The sequence below is a fragment of the Scyliorhinus torazame genome, chromosome 6 (genome assembly GCF_047496885.1).
Source record: "Scyliorhinus torazame isolate Kashiwa2021f chromosome 6, sScyTor2.1, whole genome shotgun sequence".
In the NCBI taxonomy this organism is placed as follows: domain Eukaryota; kingdom Metazoa; phylum Chordata; class Chondrichthyes; order Carcharhiniformes; family Scyliorhinidae; genus Scyliorhinus; species Scyliorhinus torazame.
Genome location: NC_092712.1, coordinates 54970031 through 54989293, shown reverse-complemented (window position 1 = coordinate 54989293; position 19263 = coordinate 54970031). Strand labels below are relative to the sequence as shown.

General features: G+C 46.3%; 2 protein-coding genes across 4 annotated transcripts in view; one reads left to right on the top strand and one right to left on the bottom strand.

Moving 5' to 3' along the window:
- LOC140424793 (uncharacterized) overlaps nucleotides 1-19263 on the top strand; it is a 455234-nt gene that overhangs the window by 1446 nt on the left and 434525 nt on the right. The window lies entirely within an intron of this gene.
- rnf32 (ring finger protein 32) overlaps nucleotides 1-19263 on the bottom strand; it is a 250400-nt gene that overhangs the window by 16728 nt on the left and 214409 nt on the right. For all 3 annotated transcript variants that reach the window (XM_072508206.1, XM_072508207.1, XM_072508208.1), the window contains 3 exons: nucleotides 17516-17548; nucleotides 17195-17319; nucleotides 14942-15050 (listed from right to left, as the gene is read on the bottom strand). In XM_072508206.1, the coding sequence (XP_072364307.1) occupies nucleotides 14942-15050; nucleotides 17195-17319; nucleotides 17516-17548 (267 nt within the window). The remainder of the gene's footprint in view (nucleotides 1-14941; nucleotides 15051-17194; nucleotides 17320-17515; nucleotides 17549-19263) is intronic.

Sequence of the window (19263 nt, the reverse complement as noted above, 5' to 3'; positions counted from 1 at the left end):
CATCTAGCTGTTTCTTAATTCCTGTCCTCGTCTCAACCTCTCTCCTGGCAAGGCATCTATCTGCAGAAAGTTCACAATTTTTAAAATTAAATGTCAAATACATATGCAAGTTAAATGAATCATTCAAGGTACAGTTAATTCTGCAACAGTGTTAATTTAGTCTAAAACATTAAAAGATGTGTTTATATAGGGCGTTAATATATCACTCATATCTCAAAGCATTTCATATACAATTCATTTACTTTGAAGTAGTGCCTGTTATTATGTAGACAAATGTAGGTCTGTAAAGCCGTTTAATGCAATATATAATTATTTCAATCCTGTTGGGAATATTTTATAGTACTGGATTATAGCTTGTGGTTCAGCAAAAGGCTTTTAGTGAATTGAAAATCTGAATAACACGAGATGTTCATTATTTGTAACTAACAACCATCCAAAACCTTTGGCTCCAATAATCAGGAATGTAGCCAAAATTTCCATTACATAAATTATCACTAATATTCAGCTCTCTCCTCCTCCCCCTAACCAGTAAAGTGTGTAGACCACAAACTGTGTCAAGTGACAATTTGTCAATGATGTTACTTCCCACCATTCTATTATTATAAGCGGAACGGCAGAAGCCATGCATACTTGGTCACTTTTAGGACTTACAAAGCTAGTTGACATCAAATAGAAACTGAACTCAAAAGGATTGTGTGGTGAGCTAGGATTTAGAACTTCCAGATCTTTTTTTAAAATTGATTAATCTACTGCCAAATTGTATCTTCATAGGCCACAGTCAAAATCCACAGAACACATCCCATTTTTTTTTTTTTTTTTTTTTAAATCACTTCAGCTTCCCGTATATTTAATCTAATTCCAAATGAAATCTTACATGACTTGAACTAGTTTTTGCACTGCACAACATATTTTAAAAATGCAACAATAGATCGGAAGAAGTCTAGAACTGAATATTAATGGCAGAACTTGATGTGACAAGAAAAATTTGAGGTTTAAATGCAAGGTCACCGTGTCCTGCATAACTTTCTACACATTAAAACTAAATTTGATCCTAAATTCTGCATCAACCTTCTTTAAATTATTATTGATGTTTTTGAAAAGATTTTAATTCAAATTTTCAACATTTTAACCATGCACCCCCCCCCCCCCCCCCCCCCCCCCCCCCACCGGGCAGTGACCAGATCTCCTAAATGTAAAAGAAACAGGCCCCATCTCCGGTGGAACCCCTCTTCTGCCCCTCTCAGATCAAATTTCACCTTCGCCAAATCCATTAGATTGCCCTGCCATGCCGAGGCACTGGGGAAGGGGGTCCCTGCAGGGCACCCGCCTCCACTGCCACATGCAGAATCTCAGACGTGGTGCTGAAAAATTAACCCCAATATTTCTCCAACTTCGGGCAGGACCAGAACATATGGACATGATTGGCTGTGTCCCTCCCACACCGTTTGCAACTATCCTCCATCCCCTCAAAACAACCGGCTCATCCTTGCCTTCGTTAAGTGCACCCTGTACACCACTTTTAACTGAATCAACCCCAGCTCGCACACGAGGTGGAGGCATTGACCCATCGCAGCACTTTACACCATAATCCTTCAGCCCCATCCCCAACCTTTCCTCCCACTTGGTCTTACTCCCTTCCATGGACTCCTCATCCTCCTCCATAATCCTGCTGTGGATCGCTGAAACGACCCCACTCTCCAACCCCCCACCGGCAGCACCTCGTCCAACACTTGGGCAGCACGGTAGCACAGTGGTGAGCACAGTTGCTTCGCAGCTCCAGGGTCCCAGGTTTGATTCCGGCTTGGGTCACTATCTGTGCACATTCTCCCAGTGCCTGCGTGGGATTCCTCCGGGCGCTCCGGTTTCCTCCCACAGTCCAAAGATGTGCAGGTTAGGTGGATTGGCTATGCTAAATTGCCCTTCGTGTCCAAAAAAGGTTAGGTGGGGTTATGGGGATAGGGTGGAGGTGTGGGCTTAGATAGGGTGCTTTTTACAAGAGCCCACACCCACAGAGCCCCTGTTTCCTTACTGCAGCCTCGCATCTTCTTTGCATTCGTGGCCCAGTAATAGTTCAACAAGTTCAGAACGGCCAAGCCCCCTGACTGCCCCCCCTTTGGAGCCACCTTCCTTATCCTTGCTACCTTCCCTGCCCACACAAATGAACAAGACCAGCCTATCCACTCCTCGAAAGAATGACTTTGGCAAAAAAGACCTGCAGACACTGGAACAATAACAGGAACTGTGGCAAAATATTTATTTTTACTGCCTACACCCGGCCAGCGAATGACCAAGGGAGGCTTTTCCATCTCCCCAAATCTTCCTTCACCCTCCCCACCAGGCTCATGAAATTTAGCTCAGGAAGTCATGCCCAGTCCCGCGCGCGGCCACCTGCAACCCCAAATATCAAAAGTCCCTATCCAAAATGGCAACCTTTCCACATCTGCCCTGTACCTGGAGAAGATACCACAAAATACTCACTTTTCCTTAAATTTAATTTATACCCACAAACTCCCCAGAGTTTGCTTAGCAATCCCATTATGTCCCTCACCAATGAGCTAGGGTCCGAGATGTACAGCAGCGGATCATCTGCATACAGAGACAAGCTATGCCCCCCCCCCGTAAGGCCGAACCCCTCAGCGCAATGGCCAAGGGCTCAATCGGCAACGCATCAGAAGGGGGGACATGGGGCATCCCTGCCTCGATCCCCGGAATAGTGGGAGGTCACCGCAGCCTCCCTATGGAGCTGACCTGCCAGTATATGTCCTACCTTCTCCCTGTACTCAAATAGCCCCCGCCTTTCTCAACTGACACATCCATGGACTATTGGTCAAACCTTGCCTGCACCTCCTTCCTCTTTGCCATGAGGCCGGGGTCTGGGTCCCTCGCACACCTCCCATCCACCTTCAAAATCTCTTCTATCACTCGTTGGCATTCCTCCCTCTCCTCCCTATCCACCTTAGCCTTAAACAAAGTCATCTCCCCCCTCACTACCACCGGATGGCCTGACCTCATCAAGTAGAGACCTTGCGAGAGAATGGACGTGGTCAGTGAGAGGGAAGGATCATTTTGTCTGACATGAACAACTCATTTGAGGCAGATCATCTGGGTGAAGGAGCAGTGGATCCTCATCTCTGTGGCGCAGGCCAACCTCTCAGTCGGTGACAGCTCTCTCCTCGTTCAACCTCTTGATCTCCAGGATCCATTCCTCACAGGAGGTGAGGACTCGGATCTCTGATACTCCACCCTCCATCTTGGCCCTTTACCATCTATTATGGGCTATCTTCTCCTGGGGGAAGAAAAGTAGACATTTTGAGCCGCACGCTTGATGCATTGGGGGGTGGTCTATGGCAGGTGGCATGTGTGGGCACCTCAACTGGATATGAAGGGGTTGTGGATGCCATGGGCTGCTGAGTAACACGCACGCAGATCGGATACGGGGAAGGTGCGAGGTGTCAGTGATTTATTTGGGGAGTGGGGGTTGGGAATTTGAGAGGTGGCTGGCAGAACTGATGCCAAGAGAGGGGTGGCAACTTGCCCTTGATGCTCCGTGGAGGTTGTTGGTCTTCTTCCTACATTGTACAGTGGTCCTCCTGGTCACGCTGCCTGCACTGGCAGCCGCTGCCACTGCCTCCCAGGCGGTATTGGTGGCCCTGTTGCTGGGTCCCTTGGGGAACAGGATGTCCTGTCTTGACTCCACAGTGTCCAGAAGTCGGCCCAGGTCGGCATCCCCAAAGCGAGGAGCAGGTCTGTGCGCTGCCATGCTTGTATGTTGACTGGGAGTGAGTGGTGAGGGAGTGTTTAAATACAGCTCCCCCTTATTAGTGGCGAGCTGCTGAGGCACGGATCTGGCAAATCAGATGGCGAGACAGCCAGTAATGGTGAGAAGCTCGTGGGGGCTCATTTTCAGCACTAAGTGCCGTTAAATATGGGCCGCGATCTCGCCAATGCGACCATCGAGAAACAATTGTGTCCAAAATGACACTCAGAAATGTCTCGGTTAAATCGAACCCATAGTGTTCAGCCTCACACATGACAGCAACACGGGACTCCCATCAGTTTTCCAAATGGTGTTGCTGGAACTAAATTCCGCCCAGTGTTTCCAAAGGATTTCACTGGATGTAACAAACACTTTGGGACATTCTGAGGTCATGCAGTGCACATTATTAGTTCAAATGTAATGCAGGTCATAGTCTTATCACTACCAGGATCTGCAAGATAAGGGTGCTCCTGACACGGGAAGCACTATATCAATGCAAGATGTTATTGATATCTCTATGGTCACCCTGACAAATGGTGACTATTTTTGGGGGGTGGAGGGGGTGCTCTCTACTTGCATTAGTGTCTCACAAAGAAGCAAATTGAAAACTTTGAAAATTAGTAGCGACTCGCTGTTAAGGAAAACCAAGCAGTCAAAAGTTGTAAACAAACAATATTGAGGCAGAGTTCCAATGTGACTTCCGCAGGTTCAGTTCAACACTCGTTTCTGTGCAGTCGCATTGGTCCCATTTCCCCCATTCAGTCTGGTCTATGCCAGCTACATAACCACAGCCCCGAAGGTCGTAAACTTACAGCTGCACTGTAGTCAGATGTAGCTGAGCCAAGTGGAGGCTTTAAAACGTCCGTACTCATTGTGGATGCTCATTCTGAAGCTATTAGTCGCTCATTTGATTAGGACTGCTCACTGAGCTAACAGTTAAAGTAAAAAACAAACTCTTCTTTGAGAAATGTGTACTTTGATTATTTAATTCTCAGCCAAACCACTATCGGCAGTTTGAAGAAGATAACTGGGCCCCGTGTTATCACTTCAGAAACACTTATCCACCTCGTAGTTTGAAGTTAAAGGCCTTTCACATCCAAATTCCTTTCTGTTGTGATGGCTAAGTTGCTTAACCAACAAAATAAGATTAAGTTCTATTTATGGACATAACAAGTGCGCTAAATTAGTTTTAATGCACTTATTTTTGTTGTTCTTGGACGGAGAACATCCCTGCATCTTAGGAAGTCTATTTCGGAGATTTAAAAGATCCCAAGTTAATAAGTTGACTGTTTGAATTAATGCGAAGGAGTACAGGGAGTATTGTTTTTCTGATGTCTAATATTTTCCACTTTAAAGCGAAAGCCACCGTCCACAACACTCACCTGCAGTGTGAGTGTTGTCAGGTTGTCCCTGGAGACGACTCAGGCTCCATTGGAATTAGCACACGGAAAAGCCGTACATGTTTAATTGTCACGTTTTCTATTAAAGACTAAAAACCACCAAAGTACAACTCGCCATACTTGTGGATCACCCGTGGCATTTCCCAAATAGGATGTGATTAATGACAAAAGAGACATGCCATCGAATGCACTATACATCGTCAGGGTCACTGATTTACAGAGACTGAATATTTTGGCAATGTTATTATGGAACATTGATTGGTGTCCTAGCTATCGAATTCCATGATTGTGCACTCATGCTTTCAAAAGTGTAATTCTGATTAGGTAGAACTCATTCCCTAGTCCTGTGTATTAGGATGCAGGCAATGCAACTGGTGTACAGGGATTGAGGGTGGATCCTCTTTCCATCATGCAGTTGTTTGGCATTCTTATTATTGGCTAGCTGAGGTGTTCCCGCCCACTTCATCCAACATTAAACGTCCAGACTCACTACAGAAACATTTGAATTAGCAAAAAGCATAACTCCTTGGCACTCGCACCAGGTTTTATTTTTCCCTGTTTGCCTGTTACAAACAAGGGAATCCCAATGATCGCAGAAACTCTTAAAAACGGTTGTGAGTTTCTTCTAACAATGTTTGTCATATTTATTTAGAGACAGAAGAAATTATATTTTCTTCTTCCACAGGATGTTGGCTTCGCTGGCTAGGCCGACATTTATTGCCCATCCCTAGCTGACTTTGAGGTGGTGGTGAGCTGCCCTCCTGAACCGCTTCAGTCTGTGTGGTGTAGGTACACCCACGGTGCTGTTAGGGAGAGAATTGCAGGCATTTGACTCAGTGACGGTGAAGGAACGGGAGATATGTTTCCAAGTCAGGATAGTGGCTTCGTTGGGGAATTGCAAATGGTGGTGTTCCCGTGGATCTGCTACTCTTCTTCTGCTAGGTGGTCGAGGTCTTGGGTTTGGAAAGTGCTGTTGAAGAAGCACCCTAGTGGGGGAGTTCAGGCCTAGGGAGCACTGTTTTAAAATCAGCGATTGGCCTTTAAGAAGAGATGAGAAGAAATTATTTCTCTCAGAGGGTTGTGCAACTTTGGAACTCTCTGGGCTGGATTCTCCGTTTGGGAGACTATGTGCTGACGCTGGCGTGGGAACAGTGGCATTTTTACGCCCGTAAAAACGGTGCAAAACCTCCACTGATCATCCGTCTGGTGGGGGGCTAGCAGGCACACAGCCGGGTTCCCAAAGAAAAGTAGTACACGCGTCCCACGCCGTCGGGAATGCGGCCCATCGGGGGGGAGAGCATTGGGGGAGGGCCCCAGGTAAGGTCCTGTGGCCGTCCAGGTGGCGTGCAGCACACTCTGCGAGGGGGTGGCGCATTGCAAAAGCGGCGCCATTCCCGATTTCGGCGCCAACGGGGATTCTCCGGCCGATCGCCGAACGCACTTCCGGCGTCGGAGACCGGAGAATCCCGCCCTCTGTCTCAGAAAGCGGTGGATACAGGGTCATTGAATACTTTTACGGCTGAGGTAGATTTTTGTCAGGCAAGGGGATCAAAGGTTATTGGGGCAGATAGGAATGTGGAATTCCAAACATATGTAAATGTTGCAGAGGACCATAGGCTGCTCTCCCCTATGAGAGCTTACTGGTATTGATTTAACCTGAGGGTCACCCTCAGGTGAAGGGCAAGGTTTAGAAGGTGGGCCTACATGAATAGCCTCAGCCGGTACTGGAATTGTAACTACGCTGTTGGTGCCGCATCACAAACCACCATCCAGCCAACTGAGCTGACCGACCGCCATTCAAAACTTAAGGTCTTATTGACTGGTGGAGCAGGCTCGAGGGGCCGAATGGTATACCTCTGCTCCTATTTCGTATGTTCCTATGTTCCAATGTTCGCCCAGTCGGCACCTCTGGCTGAAGTTTGTTGCAGATGCTTCATTGATGTCTTTTGGACTGATGTGCTGAGCTCCTCCATCACTGCGGATGGGGTTATTTGTGGAGGCTCCTCTAACAGTTAGTTGTTGAAGCAGGAGGAGGCCATATGGCCTCCCAGGCGTGCTGCGCCATTCAATAAAACCATGTCCAAACCCCTATATTGACTCTCCTTTCTCACCCTATCCCCATATCCATTGATTCCCTAAGTGTCCAAATTGAATTGCGTTCAGCTTTGAATGTGCTCATTCGCTGAGCGTCCATGGCTCAGTAGGCTAGGGAATTCCAAAGATTCACAACTTTCTAACTAAATAAATTTCTTCTCATCTCAGTTTTAAATGGCTGACCCCTTATCCTGAGACTATGACCTGTAATTCTAGACTCTCCAGTCAGAGGAAACAATCTCTCAGCATGTACCCCAACAAGCCCCCTGAGAATTTTGGGCGGGATTCTCCAACCCTCCGCGCCGGAATCGCGTCTGGAGTGGGGGTGGAGAATAGCTGTTCAGGCCGGAAATCAGGCACGATGGCGCTTCCGCGATTCTCCGCGGACCCGCCAGTCCCGCACGCGCGGTCGATGCGGCGCCAGTTAGGGGCCGTTGGAACAGGGAGCTGGGGGGTGGTGGGGGGGGGGAGGTATTTGACTCCGGGAAGGGCCTCAGCGGTGGGCAGGCCTGCGATCGGTGGGCCATCGCGATCTGGGAGGGACCTACCTTCCTCCGCGCGGGCCCGCTGTGTGGCTCCGCCATGTCAGCGCCGCCCACGCCGAGATGGGCCGCCACGCGCATGCGCGGACCAGCTTGCGGCCGCCATGCGCTTGCGCGGTCTGACTAGCAGGGCCCTGCCAGCAGCCAGAACTGCGGGCACACGCCCGGGCTCTGCTATCCCCCCTGGAAAACGGAGAATCACCCCGGACCTTCGAGGAAAAAGCCCGGAGTGATTCTCGCCTGTGTTCCGGCAGGCGTGGGGACTTAGTCCCCAGAAGGCAGAATCGCGCCCAGGATGTTTCAATGGGGTCACCTCTCACGCTTCCGAACTCCAGAGAGTTGCGGCCCAATCTACTCAATCAACGTTTGTGTCACTCCTTAGGTTTCTTTGGTAAAGCACAACAACCTCATGGTAGAGATGATGCTCATGCAGACCCGTGTACAAATCTTGGCCAACTTGCTTGACGATGAGCCAGGACAATTGCCTCAGATTACTCTAAACTAATAGGATCAAATGACTGAAAAACACAGCACATAAAGCCCCTACTAACTCTTTGGAAGAACCATCTAGTTAGTCCCACCCCCCTGCTCTTTCCTAAATAGTATTGCGAATGTTTTCTTTTCACGTATAATTGCCTTTTAAATGTCACTATTGAATTTGCTTCCTATTCCCCTTTCAGGTGTGCATTCCAGATCATAGCGATGTGCTGCACAAATTATGTCAATTATCATAAATCTATGTGCTCTTGTTACTGACCTTACTGCCAGTGGAAACAGTTTTTCCCTTTCACTCTGTCTGAACCACTCATAATTTTGAACATCTCTATCAAACCTCCATTTAACTTTCTTTGCTCCGAGGAGAAAACTCCCAAGTTCATTAGACTCCCCACTTAACTGAGGTTCCTTTTCACTGGCAGCATTCTGGTTATGATGAGAGGTGAGGAAAGATGGGAGGAGGCTCGAGCGGTGTATAAATGCCTGCAATGGTTAGGCCAAACGGCCTGTCACTATGCTGTGATTACGATGGATTCCCCTGTCGCTGCAATGGCTGAGAGTTTGTCAGGGAGACTGTTTGGGTTGATGCCGTATCATATGTAGATGTTAAAACCAAATCTTGACTTGTAGAGACGGCTGCATATTACATATGATTGCTTTCCTGGCAGCATGGGGTGGTTTCGAGGGAATTCCCATTGACGGTGGCGGGATCATAGAATCCGGCCGCCAGCTAATGGCGCACTACCTCTCACTGCCGAGAAACACACGGCTGGGGGATTCAGGGAATCGAGCCCTATGTACCCACAATACTACAGACATTCTTACAGAGTTTGCATTGCATTCCTTGCAAGAAACGTATTAAAAGTAGTTAATCTAATTGACTCTTGCCAAATCCAATGGGGTCAGCGGGCTGCACCCCCAGGTGTGCAAGGGACGCAGTTGCTTCCCCCCACCCCCCGGTACTTGCCTTGCCCATTAGAAATTGTGTCTTTTGTTATTGCATGTTCACTTTTTACTTTAGCACAGGGCTAAATCGCTGGCTTTGAAAGCAGACCAAGGCAGGCCAGCAGCCCGGTTCGATTCCCGTAATAGCCTCCCCGAACAGGCGCCGGAATGTGGCGACTTGGGGCTTTTCACAGTAACTTCATTTGAAGCCTACTTGTGACAATAAGCGATTTTCATTTCATTTCTTCGCCCTTTTTATTACCCAAGGTGCAACAGGAAGAGAGTTGGCAATATGCAGTGGGCTTGAGATAGGTAAATGAGGTTTCCGAAAATCGGGGAGGCAGGGGCTGTGGAGTTTAGCAGCAATTATGAAGTCACAGAGATGCAGTAAGAAGTTTTGGTTTTGTGTGATTGTAGATGATTCCCGTTGTCTGACGACAGTGGGGTGAATGTTTTGCTATCGCTGTTCAGGATATTGCAGCACTGTGCTAGGGGTAACCATGGGGCTGGAAGCCGAGCATCTCACGTTGTTGCAAAACAGGAACATTTTGTCAGTAACCCTTTATTCAAACCTTTATCTGATCATTCTGCACTTCTAGGACTTTCTGCTTTTACTGCAGATATTCAGCATTCATTGTACTTTTTTTATCTCATCGATTTTCAGGTACTATTTTGAACTTTAACGTTTCAATACTGTGACAAAACAGAAAGAAACAATTAAAATGCCAAACGTAATTCTGAGTGGGACAAGTGGGGGAGGGCACACTCAGTTCAAACGTTAATACGGCGACTCTGCAATGCCTGTGGAATTAAAGTGAACTTTGCCCGCCTGAGGAAACTTTCATTTAAATGCCAGCAAATTGGTTACTAATGTGTTGACTTACGGTAAGCCTCAAAACTAAACTGAAAAGCAAGGAATTTACAGCATATCAATGAAGATAAGACTTGACTGGTTTAATATCTTCCCAGGCACACTGTTCCAAGTTAGTAACAGCTTGTTTGCCATCTCTATGTGATAAAGGAAGCTCTCCGACTAAGCAAACCTCAAGACCATTATACTGTTTGGCGAGATTTAAATTAAAATTGTTCAAATCATGAAACAAGGCTGCCTCCCTTTTGTGGGGAAATAAATGGAGCTGAGCAAATTGTTTCACAAATGACTCAACTTACCACCTTTAGAAAACCATCTATACAACCAGCAAAGCTGCTGATAATATGATGCATTTGAATAGATTTAATTGCTGCAATAAATGGCCATACTTCAATTACATGACATTTGTACGAACATTTTATAGGTAAAGATCAAAGAACTGTATCACGACGCACCCGACATTCCAAGGAGCACGTCTCCCTCATGTAAACATTCTTGTATATGGTATTGGTATAACACAGTTTCAGTGACCTTTCACGCTGCTTTGATCTAAATTATTAAGAAACTGAAACGGATTAATGGGAACTACTGTATCACCAACCGAAATTGTAACTGCAATTTAAAATTGACTGAAGCTATTTGATTTAACCTGTGTTTAAAGGCGAGAGTGGCATATCTCCGAACCACAATTTCCAATATTCTTTGACCTTTTCTAACTCAGTAGGGACGAGTTAGGGTCTGAAGTGCAAAAGTTGCAGCTTTATCAGCTTGACTGCATTTTAGAACTACTGGTGTACGGTATTTGTAATCTTTGCAACATTAGGTGAGCTTCTAGATATTTTAAACAAATGCTTTGAGTAACTCACTGTTGTATTTGGCGAATGAATCGTCACTCTGCCTTAATCAAAAAGATGTGAACTAAAATAATGAAATTACTTTCTGCAAATTATTTTTTAAGGAAGCAATGTGAAAGACTTGCTGCAAAATAATCTTTACCGCTGTCAAAGGACACTTGGAATCCATTTTAATCCGACCATCAGAGTTAAAATTTGACCACTAAACACGTGGCACACTCAAAGACAATTGTCATCAGTCTGTTTAAAAAACAATGGCACAAGCTCATCAACAGTTTAAATTAATATACTCTCGGCTGCAATGTCTCTCATTCTTAACCTCACCACCATCCTATCTATCGTCCTGTAGAAAAGGCATCTTCGGGGGTGATTCTGGTGCTGTGTTAGTGGTCCACGGGATTACTGATACGGGTGGAAAATCTAGAGAAAATCGGGAAACGTGACTCTCTCCGGAGAATTCGCGTTTCCCGATTTTCCACACCGTTCGCCGGTGACCTCATGAGGCCAATGCCCACAAAGGGTGAGGACCTCATCTTAATGTTTATCAATACCTTTGAATGTAATTACCCAGCCTCCCCTCCCCCGCCACATGATTCCCCCTCGCTGAATATTGAAACCTCACCGATGTGACATCACGTTGGCAAGGTTGACAACAGGTTTTGAACAAGATTCAGTCGAGAGGATTCCCCGGGGGGGGAGCGCCAAAGTACAGCCCCATGGGGGAGAGGGACATGGCTGAGAAGTGCCCTGGAACTGCTTCCTGGCACTGCCCCATGATACACGTTGGCACTGCCAGGTTGGCACCCGGGTAGTGCCAATCAGGCAGTGCCAACCTGTGCCAATGGGCAGTGCCACGGGAAGTGCCTGGGCGACCCTCTGGGGAGCCACATGGGGGGATTCCCATTATTATGTGTGATGGGGGGGGGGGGGTAGAGCGCCAAGACCATTGAGAGAGGAACTTGCAGGCATGTGCAGAGGGGAGGGGCAGTGAGGGGGGAATATTCAGCCATGATGTGGAGCGGGAAATGAAGGGGGAGCCTGCAGGCACAGGGCGGGGCGAGGGGGGGAGCAGGCAGTGAGGGGGAGAGGAATGCCGGCGACAGCTCGGTGGTGGGGGAGGGAGGGTGGGGAGGAGGGTCGGGGAGTAATTGATCTGCAGTTTTGGTCAGAGCCTGACTCAGTGAAGAAATAAAGTAAGAAACCGCCCCAACAGATCCTTTCACAGTTAAATAATCAGTCATTGCTAAATACGCAAAGGGGTTGTCAAGTTCCAAATTAAATCAATTGTACATTATGTCTTTAATAGGTCCTTTCTTTAATGCTGCATTTATTTTTGCAAATATAGATGAGGTTGCACTACTACCTCCAGAGGGGCAGTGAATTGCCTCAGCATGTGTTTCCTTTGGAAGGCCATCTTGTAAATGGCAGCAACATAAAAGGTTGTCACTAACCGCGGTGCCATTTTTCTGGGGCCCTGGAATTTTGACCTTTTGCCCCGCCCTGGTTTGTCCAGTCAATGGATCTTTCACTCGTTCACTTACACAGAGCTTCTCCATACTGCTTGCCTTAAAGGAGAAAGCACAAAGTAAATACTGGCTAGGAGTTTCAAGCCTCCTATCATGGTGACAATCTCTCAGACTGTCATTCGGAGCCCACACAACAGCTTCTTCCCCCTCCCTTCACAATCTACTTTCTGCGGCACCAATCCATATGTCCAGAAATAGCAGGAAATTATTTTGCCTTCAGTTTTACAGAGCACTGTAAGAACACTTAAATATGCTTAGCACCAATCTGATAATTTACATCTATTGTCTATTTTATCCATTAAATGTCTGGCATGTGTGCAGAACTTAACATTGTGTAACAACTTTTTAATGATTTTTGTGTCATATTTTCAGCCACTCACACCCGTGTCAAACTAACTGTCTCACTGGGCAGAATTTTCTGTTCTGGAGCATAGTGGTGGGTGAGATAAGCAGCGTGTTTCCCACTGGGCAAATGAATATGCTTGGAACCTCATTAATTATGCTTTGGCAAGCCACCCTCTGAATGACACCGTGGGGCGGGCACTAATTTGTTCACCCTGCTGTCACGTTTTGGAGTTGAAGGTCCTGGTGCCATATTTAAATGCCACCTGAACACACATTCACGCTCTGCAGTCCAGCTGTATGGTATGCACCTCCTGAGATGGCCTCCAGGAGAAAGGAGCCATGCTCCTTTCATGCTCCCCGATTCAGCCATGACTCTCTGGAGGCTCTCAATAATGTTGCCCATACAAGCTGTGATACATATATCCAGCAGCTGCACACCCTTAATAGCTGGCTGCCTCTCCTCTTCTCACATCCCTCTGATGGTTAACTGCTCAATGAGACCACCTCTAATGTGACACCAATGCTGAGTGCAGTGTTGAGTCAAAGCACATCTTGAGATATTGGCTCCACCTTCTCAATAAAGTCTTTGTGGACTGTCTCAGCTGAGCCTTAATCTCAATGTTGAAATTCTAATAAATTGAGGTTGCCCCCTGAAAGGGCCCCAGAGTCCAGCCAAGGTCTTCTCCCACACTGCCTCAGAATCCTTCCTTGGCAATTCCTAGTTTCATTTTCAAACTGCCTCATTGATTTGGAGTTTCAACATGGTGCTGCTGCACCTCTACTTCCAGGCCAACTTTGACCCTCCCCTATGACCGTTCACCTCCCTCCAATCATTCTGGAGCCCCATGATGTCGACTCACTCTCCAGCCTCCTCCAATGGCTTGTTGTGGACACTGCTTCCCTGCCCCCTGAACCCATCATTGTGGATGTCCCATGTGGACCTCAACCCTTACCATCTTCAGGCTGTGTGCACATTCAGGTACAGAGGTGACCCCCTTCCCCACAACGAGAGATTAGAGTATCCCCCCCCCCCCTTTATTGTGCCCCTGTCTTTTCCCTGTATCCCTGCACATTGTTTCAATTCAAGTAATCATCTAACACCCTCTTGAATGCCTCGATTAAACCTGCCTCCACCACACATGCTTTTTCTCACATCACATTTGCCTCTTTTGCAAATCACCTGAGATCTCTGCCCTCTCGTTCTTGATCCTTTTACAAGTGGGAACAGTTTCTCCCTGTCTACTCTGTCCAGCCCCCCCTCATGATTTTGAACATTTCTATCAAATCTCCTCTCAGCCTCCTTCTCTCCAAGGAGAACAGTCTCAACCACTCCAATCTATCCTCATGATTGATGCAAAGGTATTCTTGCATTTGTCCTGAGTGCAAGACAAAAAGCTTTGACAGCATGTGTCCTTGTTCAGTAATACTCAGGTCCTGCACAGCAAAGCAAAGATAATGACAATGCTTTTTAAGGGCTTTTCTTATGATATACATGGTCTCCGCAACACAAACTTTACACAAACCGACTTGCTTCCATTATTATAGTCTGTAATCATGTTTTCCCTGGAACTGTTCAACTAGTTCTCAAGGTGAACAGTTGGAGGCTTTTTCCCAGGGCGGAAATGACAATTACAAGGAGGCACAAGTTCAAGGTGAGGGGGGAAAGGTTCAGTGGAGATGTGCAGGGGAAGTTGTTTTCACACAGAGGGCGGTGGTGGCCTGGAATGCACTGCCAAGTGAGGTGGTTGAGGCAGGTACGTTAGCGACCGTTAAGACTTATTTGGATAGGCACATGAAGAGACGGGGAATAGAAGGATACAGGCGGTTGGTCTAGATAGAACATGTGATCGGTGCAGGCTGTTCCTATGCTGTAACGTTCTTTGTTCTTGTTCTTCGTGATATTATTATGTAATCACGATTGCTTTTGACCAGCAAAAATTCTCCAAAGGCCTTCACTTTGTGATCCTTAACCACCAGTCACCTTTGAACTGGATTTATACTCAAATTCTGGAGTGCCAGTTGGCAGTACCTGAATCTGTTATTTAAGATGGTCACAATTCGCAGCTCATTGGCAACAGCAGTTAAGGATAGAAAATAAAGTTACCGCCATACCTTTTCTTCATAGAATTTCCTTCGTAATTTTGTGTCCTTTGGAGGTACAGTGCGTCTCAACTCCTTGTACCATTTACGAACAATATATCCTCGCCAGTAAGCTTGAACTCTAAGATTAAAGTGCAAGCCTGTTAAACCAACCTCACATCAGTACTCAAAGACTAAGAGATCTTTGCATAAATGCACAATCTTCCGTCAGAGCACAATGCCCGGTTTGAGAAGCAGAGAGTTCACATTGCATCACCAATTCCATTTATACCTTTTAAACATATTCAGTCTGTACAATTGCAACGAAACCACCCTATTTTTAGTGCAGTAAGAGGTCTTACAACACCACGTTAAGGCCCAACAGGTTTGTTTTGAATAACTAGCTTTCGGAGCACAGTCCCTTCGTCAGATGAGGAAGGAGCAGCGCTCCGAAAGTTAGTGATTCGAAACAAACCTGTTGGACTTTAACCTGGTGTTGTAAGACTTCTTACTGTGCCCACCCCAGTCCAACGGCGGCATCTCCACATCATCCCTATTTTTAAACTCCCACCTTTTTGCAATAAGGACAAAATGTCATTTGCCTTCTTAACTACTTGTTGCACCTGCCTGCTAGCTTTTTGTGATTCATGCACTAGAACACCTACATCCCTCTGTACTTCACTCACCTCTCTATTTAGATAATAATCTGCCTTTTGATCCCTCCTATCGAAATGCATGATCTCACACTTCCCCACATTAAACTCCATTTATCAGATTTTCGCCCGGTCATCCAATCAATCTATAACCCATTGCAGAATTACAATATATTCCACCTATTTTTGTATCATTGGCAAATCTGGAAACCTTACGTTCTGTTCCTTCCTCCAGGTCATGTAAATAGTGACCAATTGCGGCCCAAGTACTGATCCACGGTGGCACCATGCCGCCCTCTGTGCTACCTCTGCAACCACTTCCATTAAAACCCTAACGTGCAGCTCATCGGGTCCTGGAGACTTGTTTCCAATTAGCCCCTTGAGTTTCTCTAACACTCTATCCTGTCAGAAAGGGATTTTTTTCGTAAGTTCTACTATCTTATTCGAAATTAGCCCATCTGCTATCTTAGAGATATTTGCAATGTCTTCCACGGTGAAGACATGCAAAAAATGTATTTAGCATATCCGCCCGCAAGATGCCTTTGTTTGCTGCTATTAATTCACCAACCTGGTTCAGTGGATTTCCCACATTTACCATTGCCACCCGCTTTCTATTTATTTGTCCTCAGAAACTCTTACTGTTTGTTTTTATACTGCATGGAAGTTCCCTCCCAAAATTAATTTTCTCCCTTCTTATGAGCCTTTTAGTCTTTTGCTGCAGGATCCTAAAATCTTCCCAGTTCTCTGGTTTACCACTATCCCTTCCCACTTTCCATATCCTGCTTTTCAATCTCACATTATCCTTGACCTCCTTTGTAAACCATGGATTTTGCCTTTCTCGTGGAATCCCTCTTTTTGATTGGGATAAACTCCTGCTGAGCATTATGGATCAATGCCTCTCTCGTACTACTATAATTACCCTTCCTCTTTCAAATGCTGGGTGTGATCGATGAAATGCACATTGCAGTAAAGCTTCCCTTCAGAACGCATAAAGCAACAGAGTAGCAGAGAACGGTTACAGCACAGAAGACGGCAATCCGGCCCGCCGTGACTGTGTTAGCTCTCTGCTTCGGCAATTCGCCTTGTCACACTCTCTTTCTCACAAAATGCTGTGCAGACGTTATTCAGAATCAGTGCAATTGTTATTTAATTTTCACTTTATACATGGATTGGTGAAGTCATACCAACACGTAGGAAATCTTAATTTTGGCCCGCAAATAGATCTATAAATGATTCTATCTTTGGACAACCCCTATCAAAGAACTCCAGCATACAGAAACACTTAGTCAAATCTCTTTTGGACTTGACCCATACTTGAGAATGAAAAAATATTAGCACTATAGTCTTGGGAATAAGAGCAACTTACTGTGTTCTTGGCAATCAAGCTGTGTTTATCTAGTAGCGTCTTAGAGGCATAACATTTCATTTCATCTTGCCATAGTCTCAAAGGACCATAGGCATCTCCCTCCACCAGAGAGACATTTTTGGCTACTCATAGCTTGAGGGGTGCCGCTCTGCAAGGGTGGGGCAAGGCGAGGAGACAGGACCTCCACGAAAGACCTCAGCTGGGGATTGAACCCACACAGTTTTTCTATAAGGTGGCACAGACATGGCGCTGTAATCAAATTAGTACCTTGTAGCACATTTTATCCTGTGCAGACGAGCTCCATCATGAATTACCCTGGTCTGGTATTGCTCTTTCCTGCACATCGGGCAGCTCTTTCTCCCCGAGAACCTCTCAAAGGCTTGCATGCAAATCTTCAGAACAAAGGTATAAATAAACAGCATAAGCAAATGCTCATACGTTTGACAAACTATTTTGCACCGTCTCTTTTAATACTGATAGTACATGTGCCACACCACATTGTATCTCCCTAGTTACACAAAACATTATTTACAAATCTTCCTAAAAATTGGGAATTCTAATAATTTCTCTGCATTTTCCTTGACTTACCCTATGAAAAACATGGGAACAGGACAGCAGAACCTGTTGGACAGAACAACAACAAGAAACATAATTGGGATTGAGTTCATACAATAGTTTGTGATACTATGAGTGGAATTTCCCCGTATTGTTTCCGAGTGTCAGGCCCTGATTGAAACTGGCGTGTAGCTCCCCAGCTGCACAGCCGAGGTTTTAGACCAGATTTTCTGTCACTCTGGAAAAAAAGACTGGGTGTCGTTTTGGGCGGGAGGGCGGATGATATTTAAAGGGCATCCCGATCAACATAGAAAGTCTCACCCCTCTCCCCTCTCCCGCCACCGCAGTCTCAGAGGCGTTCTCCTCCCTCACAGGCATCAGCCACCCCCACCACACATCGACCCTCCCCAGAGGGCCTACCACTGGCATTGCTCCTGGCACAGGTTGACATACCGACCTTGCACTGTCAACCTGGCAGTTGTAACCTGTGCAATGGTAGGACGTATGCCCGGCATGTTGCTCTCCGCCTCTGGGCTATAATTACCTTGGTGCCCGGCGGGATCCCTTCGACCGTTTCCCATCTTCACAAACCTGTTGTAAACCTCACCAACATAACGTCACGTGAATACCAAGTATGGGGAGATCATGTGGCAGAGTGGTTAATTACAGTAAAATTTATTCAAATGTATTACCATGAGGTTCTCACTCATTCTGGGTGGGAACCCTGTTTCGTCATTTGCGAGGTGCATGGAAAATCGGGAAACATAATCTCATCGCAGGAATTGCGTTTCCCAACTCTGCCGGTATCTAAAACCCACAACGCCGTTCTTGCTGGAGCTAAAGTGGCTGCATAATTGCCCCCTATGTTAAGTTTACAAACTCAAAGCAATTGAATAATATTTCTCTTCCATCACATTTTCTTTAAACTAAGATTATGATCAGGAAAATTAAGGCTAGATTTTGATTCCCGAGGTGGGCAGGTCGAATCTGGAAATTTACCATCCTGGTAGAATGTGCCCTCATGCTCTGTAGCGTCGGGGTGGGTGGAGGGGCTGGGCATAGGGCGGGGTTGGGCCCACTGACCCTGCAATCAGAGTATCACAGGCCATGGTGGTGGACGAATACTGGGGCAGGCTGGTTAGAAGACCCACCTCTGTCCTCTGGGACTTTGTCCCTGTTGTGTAGGAAGATTATAGGTCCTCTAGGCTTCACCGTACTCCACCCACCTCCTAGGCCCCTTTACCTTACATGCGAACTCACGCCCAACAATGACCCCCAGGCCCGTTTTACTCTCCATGCCAATTCAGTGCCATATTAAATTTCCAGCCACATCCCATGGTTCCTCAAACTTTCCATGCCAACTCAAGCCCCTTCAATGCCCAGTATGTATCATATAGTTAATTAATGAGATGGATACACATACTAACAATGGCAAGGGTGGAACTACTGAGAAAAAATACACCTATTCACAAATATTCTTTTGTTCTTTTGAAACAAAACTGCTGTTCCTACAATCCCATAAAAGTGACAATAAGACAGACTATTAAAGTTTCAATAACAAGAACATAGAACATTACAGTGCAGAACAGGCCCTTCAGCCCTCGATGTTGCACCGACCTGTGAAACCACTCTAAAGCCCATCTACACTATTCCCTTATCGTCCATATGTCTATCCAATGACCATTTGAATGCCCTTAGTGTTGGCGAGTCCACTACTGTTGCAGGCAGGGCATTCCACGCCCTTACTACTCTCTGAGTAAAGAACCTACCTCTGACATCTG